The following is a 15,972-nucleotide window of genomic DNA, read 5'->3' as shown; positions in this document are numbered from 1 at the left end:
CAACTCAGCATCGTGGTGCTGCTGTACATCTCCTCTCCCTGGGCCTAGTCAGAAGTGTAAAGAACCTGCTTTTGCTGACACCTAATTTATGCCACCATTCTGCAGGCGGAGGTGAAGCTGCTGCACTGTTCTGGCTGTAATAAAAGCGAGGCACGAACGCCGCTCACCACGGACTGTGTTTGATCCTGTCTATACAAGCAGCACTCGGTCACACAGCAATTAGTCCAAAAGCTTCTTGCTTTAGCAGAACTGCAGTGGACATACCGCTACAAAACAGGCTGCCCAGGGAAGTGGTGGAGTCACCATCCCTGGAAGTCTTTAGAAGACGTTTAGATGTAGAGCTTAGGGATATGGTTTAGTGGGGACTGTTAGTGTTAGGTTAGAGGTTGGACTCGATGTTCTTGAGGTCTCTTCCAACCTAGAAATTCTGTGATTCTGTGATTCTGTGAAAGCAAACAGGAAACATTTGATTTCCAGACCACTTATCAAAAAAAAAAAAACCCTAACCCCTTAACTGACAGCGCCACAAGACTTAAGAGGAATCTTTCACCACGTTGTGTCTTGCTTTTATTTTCTTTACCAGTCACTCTCACAGTGACCCTGCTCCCTGATGTCCCAGGCGTGACGTTACGCTCGAGTGCCTCACAGAGTGAGTGCCTCACAGAGTGCCTCACAGAGTGCCTCACAGAGTGCCTCACAGAGTGCCTCGCTGCGCCTCGCAGGAGCCCGGGTCCTGTCAGGCACTTGCCAGCTGCCCTCTCCGCCTCCCCCCCGAGGTCACAGATGTTTGCTGACCTCCAGCCAAGCGCGGCCGGGCGGCAGGAAGCCCAGCCGGCTCCCCCTTTCTCGTGGGAAGCTGCTCCTTTCCTGCGCTCCGAGCCCTCCGCAGCGCAGCCTCCCAGCCCCCAGGGCTGCCCTCACACCCGCGCGGCGTCACCGGGAGCGGCCGGGAACCGCCGGGAACCGCCGGGAGCCGCCGCCCCGCGCCTGCGCCCAGCGCCGGGGCCCGCGGGGAGGCAGCGGCCCCGCTCCGGTGCCGTGAGGCGGCGCCCAGCGCCCAGCGCCATGCCGGGCCGGGCCGCTGCGGTGAGCCCGCGGGGGCGCGGAGCCTGCGGCCGGGGAGCGCCCGCCGGGAAGGGCAGGGGAAGGGAAGGGAGGGGAGGGCGGCGGGGCCCGTTTAGCCCCGGGGCAGCCCTGCCCTGTCCCGTCCTGTCCCGCCTCGCCCCAGCTGCGGGCGCTGCGGCCGTGACGCGGGCGGGGCCCGGCCGGGCGCGGCTGAGGGGCCCCCGGGGGAGCTCCCGCGGCCTGGGCGCCTGCTCGGGGCCGAGGGGCAGGGCTGGCGGTGCGGCCTGCTCGGCGCAGGGGGGGCAGCCGGAGCCCAGCGCGGCCGTGTGCTCGCCGGGAAGGCCGCTGGGGCTGCGGGGAGCCGCCGGGGGAAGGTGCGGGGTGGGGGGGCAGCTGGGGGAGTCAGCGCGGTGCTGAGCGGCCCCCGACCAGCACCAGCGGAGGAGTGAGTTGAGCGCGCACACCCGCTTGGGAACAGAAACCGATAGCAAGTCAAACAGTAGATCAGAAATTTGCTTTCTTAGGTGAATTGCGGGAGTAACGCGTAGAGCACTGGGGTACGACGTGCTTTATGCTGGGTGTCGGGCTTTACTTCCCTCGTGCCGAGCTCTTGGCAGCTGCACGCCATGCTTTGGGGCGTTTGGTAGGCGAATGCAGCGTTATGTACACATGGGGGGAGGTGAGGGGTTGTTCTCTGATGCTGCTCACAGTGTGTTCGCAATGCAGCTGCTACCACATCATTCTGCATTTTAGTATAAAATTGAGACTGTTCTGCAGTTAGTTTGCTATTGCAGACCTCTAGAAGTCCTTTAAAGGCGTGAAACTAATAGTTGGCATTACAGCCTACAAGCTCTGTACAGACAGAATTAATTTGCATTAAAACAAACTCAAGACAAATAAAATAGAGGGAAGTCATGAAGCAGTGTTAGGTGAGAGTGAACAAGGGGAGTAAATAGATACTTTCAGAATCAAAAGGCGCAGGGGAGAACCTTGTGAAAATTGTTGGGGAAAAAGATACGGGTGTAGACTCAAAGTGAAATAAGTTGATACTGGAGAGGTTTGAGCAAGTGAGTTCAGTGATACACCCTCACGTTGAGTCTTCTGTGCAGGTAGGGATTAGGCAAGTTTCACTGATTCCGGAATTGGTTTATAGTAATTCGGATTCCTTGACTTAGTTTAAGAATGCTATGAGAGTTCACTGAGGTGCCAAAGTCAGTCTGACTTAGGAAAACTAACTCGTAATGCCTGTGTGCAGACGTACAGTGATATGTTCAGTTGCAGGTGTTCTGACTTTCACAGACGCGACCTTTTTTCTTTTAAAAAAACAGATTATCATCCTAATCTTGAGGTGTTGTTTTCCATTCCATTGGGTGCATTTATATGCGTGCAATGGAATTGATGAAAAAAATGCATGCAAAGCAATCTCTATTTAATACGAGTAATGCTATAAGCAAAATAATTTATTATTCGTGAACTGTTAAAGCTACATTCCAGTCTTTTGCAAGTGTTCTTTTTTGTTTCTGATTCGACTATTGTTCAAGTTGTGTTGTAGAATAATTAGACTGGTTAGCAAGCAGCTAAACTCTTAGATTAAAAGAAAGAAAGGGAGCAGCCATTCATAGAACATGTGAATGTAACTATTTAAAATCTTTTTAGCAGATGCTTTACCAGTGAATGAGAACTTCTTGCTATGGATTTGAGGTGAAGAACTTCACTATGGGTCAAATTTCAAGCCAGACACAAACTGTAATGAACAAGTTGCCAGAAAAAGTAGCAAAGCATGCCTCTTTGGTTCACGAAAGTGGTTTCCTAACGTATGAAGAATTTCTGGGAAGAGTAGCTGAACTTAATGATGTGTAAGCCTTATTTTGTTTACTTCCTTTTTCATGTTCTACAGAGAACTTGTATGCAATATATTCTGGGCTGGCTAAGCCAGGACTACCGATCTGGTTTCCAAATGTTTTCTTTGGATCTCAAAGCTGTAATGGTTGTAATTTCACTTAATAATAATGGTTGTAATGCACTTAAAATACAAGGCCATTTCTCCTCCTTAAAATCACTTTTCTCCAATACTCTTCTTTCTGCCAGCATCGCTTCTCTCTTAGAAGCTCACAAGAGGTAGACGTTTAGCTCCGTCTTTTTGTGTTACCTGTCACCCTTGCTCTTCCATCCTCCACCAACCACCTAAAGATGCCATGCTGTGTCCTATCTGCCCGTGACATTTGATAGGAAGTAGCACTATGAGCCCTATAAACAGGCAGTACAGCAACTCAGGGAAGGTGGTACCTGAGACAGATATTTGTGACCATTTCCTCACAAGAGGGAGTGGAGGGGAAGGCACTGACCTATTCTCTGTAAACACCAGTGATAGGACCCGCGGGAATGGTGTCAAGCTGAGGCAGGGGAAGTTTAGGCTGGACATCAGGAAGAGGTTCTTCACCAGAGCATGGTTGCACACTGGAACAGGCTCCCCAGGGACGTAGTCACTGCACCAGGCCTGTCAGAGTTCAAGAAGTGTTTGGACTGTGCCCTTAGTCACATGGTCTAAAATTCTGGGTAGACCTGTGCGGTGCCAGGAGTTGGACTCGATGATCCTTATGGGTCCCTCCCAACTTGGGATATTCAATGATTCTGTGTCTCTGGACATGCAGTGTCATTCCTCATTAAAAAATGAGATGTGCTTTACTATTTGAAACCAGTGACCAAGATAATCCACAACAAAAGGCTGCATAAGTAAGATTTTTTAATAGCATGCGTTTTGTTTGATACATTGACAGTAAAAAGAAAAGAACAAAAAAGCAGAGTATTTATGGTATAAAATGGGCCGAGGCGGAAAAGGAGTTTTGCTGAAAAGGGTTTTTTGTGTGTGTGGGTTTTGGTAGCATTTGCCATTTGATTATAATGCAGAGTTGTATTCAGTTTAAAAAATATCTTCTACAATGTCATGCTTTTATGAATGTCTGTTGCATCGTCAAGAACAGATAGCTACATTTGGGGTAGATGGATTTTGAAGATTGTTACCCTATGTTTCACCTGAGAATCTAAGTACTTTTCAGTATAATTAATTCCAAAATATCATTCTTGTTCAATTTTTGTAGTTCTTTACAGCATTTACTTTAGCCTGTAAATTTAGTTTGTTCTGATTCTCATAGAAAGACCATTGTGTCTGTATTTCATTAAAAAAAAAATCATCTCAGGTCCACCTGAAGCTTAGTGCTTCATTATTACTATATGCTAACAAAAATACACCTTTTCTGCATGTAATGGTACTTGCTTTCCTTTTATATATACATACATGGTAAGGAAATAAACTTTCTAGATAGCATATCAGGATTGTGTGACTACTGTAATAATCAGTGAAAATATATTTGAATTAAAATGTCTGTAAGGGATGCTTACGTTTTGTGAGGTTCACTGTTCAATTTAAAATGAAATGGACTATGTATTTTATATTGAATGACATGCAGAGAAGGTCACTACTCTAGGATAAAAAGCACGTAGGTAAACAATAAATAATATTATAGTAACTGAGGTTACTGATCTTTGCATATCTAGCACATAACGTTAGATTGATGTTTCTTTATTTCAGTATTGCAAAATTGGCTTCTGGGCAAGACAAACATCTGTTATTTGAAGTGCAGCCTGGTTCTGATTCTTCAGCGTTCTGGAAGGTGGTTGTTCGGATAATCTGTACTAAAGTAAGATTGCTGAAAAAAATTAATTTGGCAGGGGTTTTTGTGTGTAGATGTTTGAGGACTGTCACTTTCACTGGTAAAATCCAACACCTGCTAGGTTTTTGATTTTGGTACAGGTGATGTATTCACGGATATTATTTGAGAGAAAGTCTAGATTTCTGCAAAAAGCAGGTTAACAAAAACACTTTCATGACTAAGTTTAAAGGAATGGTACCTTCTCATGGTGCACTTACAGCCCATTAATTACAAATTCATGTGACTTTTGAGATGACTCAGGTGATTATGGACTAAATAATCTTTACAGTTCCTTTTCAACCAAAACCATTCTATGATTCATGGATATCAAAGAGTACAACAAACTGGGAACTATATAGTTCCTTAATAGATGAAGTAAGCCAGCAATTCAGAGCATTGTTAGTTGAACTAACATAACTGTATATATCCTGACTCCTTATAAAACCAATCTAAATGTTAAATATTTACTTGTTTGAAGACCATGACAAAACTTACTAAGGTTGCTCTTACTAATGAGATTTTTCCTCTGTGAATCCTATCAAGATAACTTACGTAGATGGTTCTGAAACCACTAAGCAAGCTTAATGTGCAGTTCAAGCCAAGTGAACATTCAAACTTTGAAATGAACAGTTTGTAATTTTTGGTTGCTGTTAGTTTTCATTAAGGCCACTATCATTGCAAGCTATTTTCAGCTCAAATGTGAAATGACTGATTATTCTCTTCCCTGTTTTAAGGTTAACCCATTTTTTAGGCATTATGTCCCTGCTTGCTTAAAACTGAGCAATGATGATAATTGCCTTGTCCCAGGAACGTAGTCCTAACTGTTCTTCAAGAGAAAACAGAGAAGTGCTGTATTTTCAGATCCTAACTCTTACTGAAGTGGACTGCAATTTGCTAACACTGTGATGGACAGTTGGGAAAGTGGCTACTGTCATGAGAGCTGCAATGCATAAAAATAATTTTGATAAATGTACAGTAAAAATCTGATACATAACTGTATTTAACAATTCTTATTTCTTAAGGTAAATAAAGCAAGTGGGATCGTTGAAGCTTCAAGAATCTTGAACTTGTATCAGTTTGTTCAGCTTTACAAAGATATTACCAGTCAAGCAGCAGGAGTTCTTGCACAGGGAAGTACTTCTGAAGAAACTGCAGAGAGTTTGATGTCTGTATCATCGTGCCAGGCCAGCTTATGGATGGGAAGGTATTTTCATATACTTAAGCTTCTGACCACAGCTAAAACGTAAATATTTTGGAAGTTGTGTGTAAAACCTGAACTGCAAACGCATAGTAATCAAAACTGCACGTACTTCGGAGATGCAGACTTTATCATTGTGAGCATTAATAGCACATCTTCTCTTGTACCAAGAGAGCTGCACTGAACTTGGTTAAAATTCTTTTGGCTTAGCTTTCAGGACAATCATTTTATTGGTCAGTTTTAATATAAACATGGTATATGTTGTATCTCCTGAATAAGGAAACAGGAGGAAATGGAATCAGCTGCAGCTACAAATCTAGGGATTTTGACACTGTTTGTTTAAACAGATTTTGTTATTGTTCCACTTAAACTTTCTCTTCCTCTTCTACAATTTGGCATGTGAAAGTTCCCATCTGTTGCCACTAGAAACTCATCAATTGTGGTAGTAATTTAACTTGTAAGACTGGAAAAATGTGAACTGTCTCACACATGTTGACATCCTGCTTTGTTAACTAGAGGAAAAGCAAAAGACTGAGGTCAACACCTGCAATAACTTCAGTTCAAATTGAATGTAACAGCAAGAAGCTGCTCACCCTTTCCCTATGTGGAAATGTTGCTAGTGATAATGCCTTACTTCCAGCTTTCTGAATCAGTTCAGTGTTCAAACTTAGTCTTAAGTAAGGTAGAGTTGCTGACCTTGGTAACTCTTCTTAGTGTCATATTCCAGTTGTTAGATTGAGAACAGGGTAAACAGTGTTGTCATTAAATAGAGCACACTTTTTTTTTTTTTTTTTTTTGTAAGCCAGTGTCCTGCAGAGCATGCTCTTTTTGTTCATGTTCCTGTTTGTCAAATTTGGAAGCAAATAATCTTCAATTATTAGCTGTTCTGAGTTACTAATATGCTAGTATCAGGTAGCATATTTGGGGCACGTTTAAGAAAGTGTATTTTCCTGCTCTTTTTCAAAGATGAATGTATATCTAGAAATGGCCTTTTAATTAAACAAACTGCCACAACCTCAAACCAGTTGCTTGTGGAAAACAACTTAAAGTATTACTAAAGTCAATGAATAGCTATAAGGTTTCCCAGATTAGTTTCATTTTCAGACTTTGAGATGGGGAAGATGAGCATCCTATTTCTGTGCGTGTAAACTTCTTTGCTTAAGGTAGTATTACTGACAAATAACACACACAAAAAATGAACATACTTCTATAATATGATGGGGTAATATGCTCTGATTTAGTGAGCTGGCATTTTCCAACTGTATTTTATCCAAGCTGTTCAAGTCATTCAGAAAAATACAGCCTGAAGCACGTTGAAGTATTTTGTACCTCGGAAATTGGTTTTCCATGGTATCCTCCAACTTGCCTAAACTCTGGTCACCTTTAGACATTGTTCGGCTCTGTCACTGTCCAAAAATAGCAAATATTATCTGTTTCATTCTTCTTCTTATCTTAAGTTCTTACATGGGGAATGATACCCTCTTTCTCTAAAACATACAGCTCCTATTTAGAGCATTCCAAAATATCCGTAACTGCTTTATGCCTTCTGATAGTGAAGAGAAAAACATTTCCTTAGTTTATTGTTCTTATATTTTGCCATTTCTTCAGTAACTTAGTCCTATAGCTGTCTTAAATTCCAGAAGCATTGTAAATAGGGCATCGGTTTTGTTTTAAGTGCTTGTGTATATATACCAGCAAGTCTCAATGACTGAATTATTATCAAAGGGTAGTATTCAGAGCTGCATGGGGGAGGGAAATGAAAGGGAGCAAGTCCAAAGAACACAGTGGGGAATCAAAAGATATATATATGTGTATTATTTTTTTTTGAAACTGTGCTTCTTGATGTACATGAATCAGCATCTGTATTTATACAGAAAATCTCCTTGCATTCTAAAGTAATTTCTCAAAAAACAAACTGAAAAGGAAGTTCCAAGAACCTACTGAAGAATAAAACAAAAGTATGTTAGTTACTGTTCATTAGCTGGCTAATCTGTACAGTTAATAAAATTACTCTGCATTCCCAAATCAGGGTTTTTTTAAAACCTAAAAACTCCAGAACACTTAACTAGCTGTTTTGCATATGAGCCTTGACTGGTTGGATCATACCTACTTGGATCGGTGAAAGTTGAGGATTCTCTGTACCTTCTCACGCTTGAGAAATCTTGGTGATGCAAATATTTGAGATGCTATTGTTGTGAACTTGAGATACAGATACCTGTTATTTGAAAAAAAATGAAGATGGATAAAATGAAAGCATCTGTCCCAGTGGGCAATCTAGGTTTTGAACTCCCCTCACACTCAGGAATACCTGGAAGCTTAACTGGAAAAGCTGGGGTAACTTGACTTGAAATCTTAACATGAAGGAACACTAGTGGGGAGTGTATTGCAAGTGAAGAGGATGCTTTTCAATCTTATGAGCTGTTTAGCTCTTGGTGTTTTGATGGCATGTCAAATTAGAACATGCCCTCCAGTAGTGAAGCATCTTAACATGCGTGCTTTTGTCACATTTCCTAGGGTTAAGCCAGAACATGGAAATGTGACCAAGTTCATTCTGAAATATTTCAGCCCGACAGTCTGTGAAAGGAAAGCAGATTCTTCTCCTGCCTTTAATGTAAACAGTGTTTCTGTTCTTTGGCCCAGTCCTGTGATATGTAACAGTTACAATTTACATTTCCCTTGTTGATATGAAAAAGGATTTGCATAACCCTTTGCAACACCAAAAGTACAACATGACAGAAAAAAATAAATGTGTTTTCTAACTTAGTCTAGTTGCTGCTATTTGTTGGTAGCTTGAGGTTGTGTCTGCTGACATAGAATGGGATGATGTAACTACTTCATCCACGAGACTACATCTTCATCGTCGATAAGTGCGGGTGTTCTGTTCTGTCCATCAGTAATTTTTTATGAAAAGTGTTGTAACTAGTATTTTTGGTAGGGCGTAAATATGAAACTTGCTTGTCATCTGGGAGAAAATACTGCCTTCTCTTCTGCAGGGTCAAACAACTGACAGATGAAGACGAATGTTGCATCTGCATGGATGGACGTGCTGATTTGATCTTGCCGTGTGCTCACAGTTTCTGCCAGAAGTGCATTGACAAATGGTAATAGATATTAAAGGTTATTCATTATTTTATAGTATGCACTGCTTATCTGACTTGTTTCAGTTTGGTCTGACAGATTCCTTAGTTAGTTGCTTAGAATTTAATGTTTAATTACAAAACATTGTAATGTTGTTTGAAAACTAGAGAAAAATAGGGCATATGCTGATGCTGGTACATTATGGTCCACAAATCTCATGAAAAGCTGCTTTTTGAAGAAAAAACAGTAGCTTTTAAGGGTATGCAGATATGAAGGTAAGTTGGACCATCTTATTAGTTATCTGGGGAGTAGCTATTAAAGGAATTTTTGTCTGTGTGTTGTGCTTTCCTTTGAAACAAATATACAATTTACTAATTTTTTCCCACATGACATCCTTATCTCTGAACTGGAGAGATAAGGATTTGAAGAGTGATTATTCGGTGGATAAGGAATTGACTGGATGGCTACAGTCAGAAAGATGCAGTCAAGAGCTTTATGCCCAAGTGGAGGCCAGTGACAAGTGATGTCCCTCAGGGGTCCGTCTTAGGAGTGGTGCTGTTCGGTACCTTTATTAATGACACAGGCAGAGGGATCGTGTGCACCCTCAGCAAGTTTGTAAATAACACCAAGCTGAGTGGTGCAGTTGGTAAAATCAGAATGAAGAGAAGTCATCCAAAGGGACCTGGACAAGCTAGTTAAGTGGGCTCATGAGAACCTAATGAGGTTCGGCAAGTCTGAGTGCAAGGTGCTGCACCTGGGTCAGGGCAGTCCCAAACATGAGCACAGACTGGGTGAAGAACTCATTGAGAGCAGTTCTGTGGAAAAGGACTTGGGGGTGCTGGTGGACAAAAAGCTTGACATGCACCAACAGTGCACGCTTGCAGCTCAGAAGGCCAACTGCATCCTGGGCTGCATCAACGGAGGAGTGGCCAGCAGGACAGAGAGGAGATCATCCCCCTCTGCTCAACCTTACTGAGGCCCCACCCAGAGTACTGCATACAGGTCTGGTCCTGCAGCACAAGAAAGATACGGACCTGAGGGAGCTGGGTATGTTCAGTCTGGAGAAGAGAAGACTCCAGGGACACCCCATTGCTGCCTTTCAGTACTTTAAGGGGGCTTATAAGAAAGATGGAGAGTGACTTTTTACACTGGCAGATGGTGGTAGGACGAGGGGAAATGATTTTAAACTAAAGGAGGGGAGATTTAGTTTAGATTTTAGGATGAAATTCTTTACTCAGGATGGTGAGGTCCTGGAACAGGCTGCCCAGAGAAGCTGTGGATGCCCCATCCATGGAGGTGTTCAAGGCCAGGTTGGATGGGGTCCTGGGCAACCTGATCTAGTGGGTGGCATCCCTGCCCATGAGAGGAGGATTGGAAACAGATGACCTTTAAGGTCCCTTCCAACACAAACCATTCTGTGACCGTGTGATTGTACTAAATGTATCGGTGTTTATCTAGGAAACAATTTAGTCTTAATAGCAATGCTTTGAAATGTTTCTGTAACGTACCTTATATGTTCATACTAAACTGAACGGCTTTTCAGCTTCTGCGTCTGTCTGATACATCAGTTGTTGGAAAAACGAGAAATTGCTTTCTGTAGGAGAGTAGCTCTCTCCACTGGCCATACAGAAGACCTACAGGGATTAGGCAGTGTTCTGGCAGTCTAGCATTCGATGATAGATATTCTTGGAGACTTGACTAGTTAATCCACATGATTTTACATTTTAAGTCATAATGCATATGACTTGTTTTGTGTCTTTTTCAATGGCTTATCAAGGAAGTTACCTTTGTAATACGTGCTCAAGAAAAAGCAGTAAAGCTTTGTGGATCTCTGAGTATAGTCAGTCATCTCTTTTCTAGGAAAATATTTTAACATCAGCATTGCAGGGCTTATTTTAGCTATCATGGTGGAGAATGGATTATATTCTACTATGGCTGATGTATCAGCTGAACTCAGTTCCAGTTACACCATTCTTTTCTAGTATGCAGTTTCTGAAGTTCATCCCTTCTTAACCTAGGCACGTAACAGAGGCTCACAGCTTAGAAGCATAATTGCTTCAGACACCTGAGTAAGTGGGCGGAAGGGGACTCTGAGGGGCCAATTCTAAACTTCAGTGGGCTGATTGATTTAGGAAAAGGATTCCTTTTTCTCTTTACAGAGGAAGGTTACAGAGACTGTTTTTTGAAGTACCTCAGCTATATATCTAAACATAGGAAGAGTTAATTTAGACCATTTAAACTTTCTGGAAGGTGTCTAGATGTATTCTGTTTTGCATGAGCAAACTCAGAACATGACACCAAATTTATCACTCACAGACTAGAGCCACATTCAGAACTGTTGGCAAATCTTTGTCATAAAGAAAAACTTCTGAAACAATCAAAAAAAGATATTGGAGGTCTCATCCTATTAACCTGATAATTTTTTAAGTTTTCACTGGGTTGTTTTTTGTTGTTGTTGTTCATTGGTTTGTTTGTTTTGGGGGCCAGAAAAAAGATTATAATTGAAAAATAGTTATTTCTCTGGATTTCTAACAGGAGTGATCGTCACAGGAGCTGTCCTGTCTGTCGTCGCCAAGTGACTGGGGCAAGCGATTCTTGGGTGGTTTCAGATGCACCTACAGAAGATGATGTTGCTACTTACATCCTTAACATGGTAGATGAGGCAGGCCAGCCTCACAGACCCTGACACTGGTCAATAAGCTGACGGTAGTAGAAGCACTTGAAGCTTTTGTTTTCACGAACATCTGGTTTTACCTCTTGTTGCCATTCTTCCAGTCTTTTATTTCTCTTCTTGGCTGCTGTGGATCTATGTTGCTCTTTTAAAACACAGGATGTATGAGCCAGTGTATGTGTTTGCAGTCTTAATTATTATTCTGTACTTTCAGTGAATTCTTTAACCATTAACAACAGTTATTTTAACAGTAACTTTTGATATTAATTAACAATTTGACTACTAGATGAAGCTGTTAGTAACAACACAGTTACAACTGCTAACTGCTGTTTGAACATCACAGTGTACTGTTACTGAAGATACACCATGTTAGATGGATTGACCTCACAGTTCTTTTCCTTAAAAGCAGTCCCTGTTATGTTCGTGACAAATACGAATAAAGATGAGTTAGGACTAGTGATTACTGATTTGAAATTTTACTGCTGAAACTTGAAGATGTCACATTGCCTATTCTTCAGTAGCCAGTCTTGCTGTTTTTAGAGTTAACAGATACCGATTTCTATCTGTTCTGCTACAAGTTTTAGTATTAATTACTGTTATTCTTCTAACTAGATAATCTCTTAAAGTATTTATTTTTAATTGGATATTTAGCATAGTCTCATTATTTTGAAAACATAAAAGTTTCACACACAATCCTAAAAAAGTAAATCGCTTTCTGTATTTTTTTCATCAAGAACAGTCAGAATTATTTTTAAACAGGCATATCTGAAAGAAATGACTTTATTTGAATTAGCAGTTAAGGTGCAGTTTAGTCTGATGCTGTGGTTTTATTTGCTTCTCCTAAGTTTTCCAAACGATAAAACTAGGTACACTGAGGATTACAAGGTGATAATCTAGGTAAGTGAGGTGCTGTGCTTTCTATCTACAAGTGCAATATGCTTTTATGTAGCAGAGAGAATCTTCTACTTTGATAATAGTTATGTTTGCAGTGAGATATGCATGTGACAATGTGGGAAAAGGGATATTATGACTGGAGTTCAGCAGTGTATTTCTGTCTAGCAGAGTTAAATCTTTAAAGAGCTGGGTTTAGATAGTCTAAAACAAATTGTCATCATTAGTATTCAGGAAACCACATCTTAAGCCTCTCTGGCTTAAATAATATTGTGGCAACCAACTGCTGTTGTGAAGAATGAATTAATGAATATATTTAACTCTTTTAACTCGAGGCTGTTGAGAACTACTCCACTGTATCATTTGAGGGAATATCAGCATATATCTTGCTTATTCTAAGACTGTATTTTTAATTGCCGTACTTGTTCAAATTTGATGATGCCATAAGACTAAGGCCTTTTATCAGAGAGTAGTTCTCAACGGCAAGGTATGTACACACACAAATAAGCACATTTGGGTTACTTTTCTAAATTGGCTAAAAATAATTGAATTATGTCAATGACCAAATTTGGGGAATTCCTCTGTTATACTTCTATTTGCTAAGGAATATGCACATCATAGGGCATCCGTTTAAGCTTGGCTTGTGGCACAGTTGTCAAGTTTATCATAAACATTTAGACAGATAAGCAACATACTCCTGTTGTGGTTATCATCTAAAAGCCAATATGGCTTATGTATAAATCTCTATTTAACTATTTAAAAATCCATTTATGAACTATTTTTAGAACCATTTTAGAACTCTTTTTTCCCATTTGTTAATCCTTTGATATCAATGAGGTATTCTTCAGAATATATATGGACTATTTGGTTACATAAGGGCAGTTATTTGGGCTGAAAATTACAATAGTCAGGGATTTTCCACTAAAATATTCACAAATGGTTGTAATCATATTCCAGTCTGGTTTCATTTTGCTTCTTGAGCTTGCATTACTCCATATTAAGGACTTTAAAGTCACATTTGAATTTTAAAAGCTGCTTTTTTTATGTCACTGGAACAGAAAAAGCATCTAAATTTGCTTCAACCTAACTTCATTTTTCAAGTATTTTGAAAATTGTACTTCTAAACTGAGATTTTATAAGTTAACTTCCTGCTGAGAACTTACATGAACTTCATAAAATATAATTTTGTAATGAATGCAAACAGGTTGTTAATTGTAGCATAATGACACTTGCAAATACAATATAAAATATAAAATTATGCAAAAAATAATTAAATAGTGAAAAGTAAACTTTGTATTCTGTACAGCTTTTTTAATTAAGTTGCTTATAATTCACACTGCTGTGATGTAGGTACCGTAACGTGTGCCTTGTAAAATATATGTACTGTATGTTAGATGGAATAATAGGTATATTAACACTGAAAAAATAGTAATTTGGTACAGTTGGTATTTCCTATTCTGAAATATAGGTAGCAACCAATTTTGGAAAAGGAATCACACTGGCAGGGACATGGCAGTGTGTTCCAGAAGCTAGACCTTAAAATGTGAATTAATATGAATAACTATAGGTGGAGGGCATTAGAACTGAATCTTCTTGTGCTAAAGTAAAGATTTCTTACAGATTTAAAGTGAAAATATAATTTAAGTATTATAGATTGTATTAATAGCTAAGTACATTCCAATATATTAAAATTTGTGTATGAATTGTGCAATAAAGTTACTTTGGAAGAAATACCAAGCTTGAAGAATCTCTTAGCTTTAATACCACAAAAGTCTGGAAACTGAATTTTAATCTGTATCCAATTCCGTCATGCAGATGGTATGGTTAAATGTCATAATGAGTCAGAGGTTTCTCAAATGTTAAAGTGTGGTATTAGCAAGGTAGCTTAAACGCATCTCTGCAGAAGGACTCGCTGTTTCTCCATTTTTCTCAAAAAAAAAAAAAAAAAATTGGAACGTTCTGCAGTGGTGGAAACAAATCTCTGCTTCTCAAAAGGACAGTATCAAGCAGGTTTTTTTGTTTTTTGGGGGGGATTATTTTTTTCAAGGAATTGTGATTTATTTTGTATGCAAGCTAGTCCATTGTGTTTTTGATAATAAAGTTTAAGAATGATAAGGTGGGAAAATCCTTTCTTCTCAGATTTTGCCTGTTTGGGTTTTATTTGACTTTTTTTTTTTTTTTAATTGGGGTGGGAGGGTCAAAAAGAAATTAAATCTATAATTGATGTAAGTGTTGCTTCTGTCTAGTTGCTTGGTTTATCTGTTTGGATCTTTGGAAGCCAAGTGAGAAATGAGAGAGGAATTCATTAACAAGTCAGGAAATTAACAACTGCAAAACATACAGTTGACAGAGACACCAAGAGGTAGGTAAAAAAAATAAAAAATGTTTATATTTAGTATGTTTAAAGATTAGGCATCAAATCAATGTGACATACATGTTTATTTTTTAGTGGTAAATGGCATATTTATCTTGTATATCTTTCCTTTCAAAGAGAATTCTGTGCAGAATTATAAAGGCTTTCTAATCCATATTCATCCTAGTTCTGGAATCACAAAGCAAACTATGAGATCTCTGTGCTGTAGGTTTAAAACACTTTGTGCCTTGCTGAACCCTGGATCAGCAGCCTCCTCAGGGTGCCTTAAATGTGATTGGGAACCGTATGTTAACCTGTCTGCTCTGAAATCTTGACATGACATCTGCCCTTTAGTTCTGCATCTACTAAATACACGTGGTCTGTAATGGAAGAAATTATATCATGACTAAGACTGCAAGAGTGCTAAACCACTCTTGAATATAAGTTCCCATAAAGTTTTACTTTCACTTGCTGTAAGTGGTGACTGGAATTCTGCCTATGCGCATTTCTTAAAAATTACTAGAAAACTGATTTTTTTCTAGTCATCTCTTCAGATGCTTGTCTTCTAACGCCTCATTTTTATCGTACAGCAACATACCTTAAAGACTTCTTTTCCTATTGCTCCATGTAGCTGAAAGTAATGTGACCGATACAGTGGTCTTCTCAAGTAACCCCAGAGCTCCGTCACCAGATACGCAATTTGCTGTAAATTAGCCTTGTTCTTATCAATGGTACATCTGTAATGGATTTGACAAGTTCTTTACTTTTATTATCTGAGATGTCCATTCATGCATTAGGAGGTGGGTGATTGATTACCTTGCTAACCTAGCTATTGAGGGTAAAATATTGAGCTCTGTGCATAAGCTTCGTAGGTGTGAAGTTTAAAAAAAAAAAAAAAAAGTGTTTGGGGAATGTGGATGGAACTGTGCCCCATGTTAAGGCTTATGGTGTGAAGAATATTATTCAACAGGTAATCAAATGAGCACTTCTCTTTGATTCAAATTAT

The 15,972-nt window shown here is 39.9% G+C and overlaps 1 protein-coding gene across 5 annotated transcripts; it reads left to right on the top strand.

Moving 5' to 3' along the window:
* The first annotated feature begins 832 nt into the window (after positions 1 to 832).
* Positions 833 to 14,728, top strand: RNF141 (ring finger protein 141). Of its 5 annotated transcripts, none has more exons than XM_027461667.3 (6): positions 833 to 1,086; positions 2,725 to 2,921; positions 4,655 to 4,763; positions 5,798 to 5,979; positions 8,967 to 9,074; positions 11,564 to 11,703. In XM_027461667.3, the coding sequence occupies exons 2-6, from the start codon at positions 2,740 to 2,742 to the stop codon at positions 11,628 to 11,630; spliced, it is 648 nt and encodes a 215-aa protein (XP_027317468.1). In that variant the 5' UTR covers positions 833 to 1,086; positions 2,725 to 2,739; the 3' UTR covers positions 11,631 to 11,703. The 5 variants fall into 5 exon arrangements, with proteins under 5 accessions (XP_027317468.1, XP_027317463.1, XP_027317464.1 ...); XM_027461662.3 differs by having other exon boundaries at positions 845 to 1,086; positions 11,587 to 14,728; XM_027461663.3 differs by having other exon boundaries at positions 847 to 1,086; positions 2,722 to 2,921; positions 11,587 to 14,728.
* Positions 14,729 to 15,972: the final 1,244 nt, after the last annotated feature.

The sequence above is a fragment of the Anas platyrhynchos genome, chromosome 5 (assembly GCF_047663525.1).
Source record: "Anas platyrhynchos isolate ZD024472 breed Pekin duck chromosome 5, IASCAAS_PekinDuck_T2T, whole genome shotgun sequence".
In the NCBI taxonomy this organism is placed as follows: domain Eukaryota; kingdom Metazoa; phylum Chordata; class Aves; order Anseriformes; family Anatidae; genus Anas; species Anas platyrhynchos.
This window is presented reverse-complemented; position numbering and strand designations above follow the sequence as displayed.

What these genes read in the sequence shown, in the direction of transcription:
- RNF141 (XM_027461662.3), top strand. Translation starts at nt 2,740, where the DNA reads ATGAGAACTTCTTGCTATGGATTTGAGGTGAAGAACTTCACTATGGGT. An exon ending in GTAGCTGAACTTAATGATGT is followed by an intron (nt 2,922 to 4,654) that starts GTAAGCCTTATT and finishes TCTTTATTTCAG; the next exon opens with TATTGCAAAATTGGCTTCTG. An exon ending in GCCAGCTTATGGATGGGAAG is followed by an intron (nt 5,980 to 8,966) that starts GTATTTTCATAT and finishes TCTCTTCTGCAG; the next exon opens with GGTCAAACAACTGACAGATG.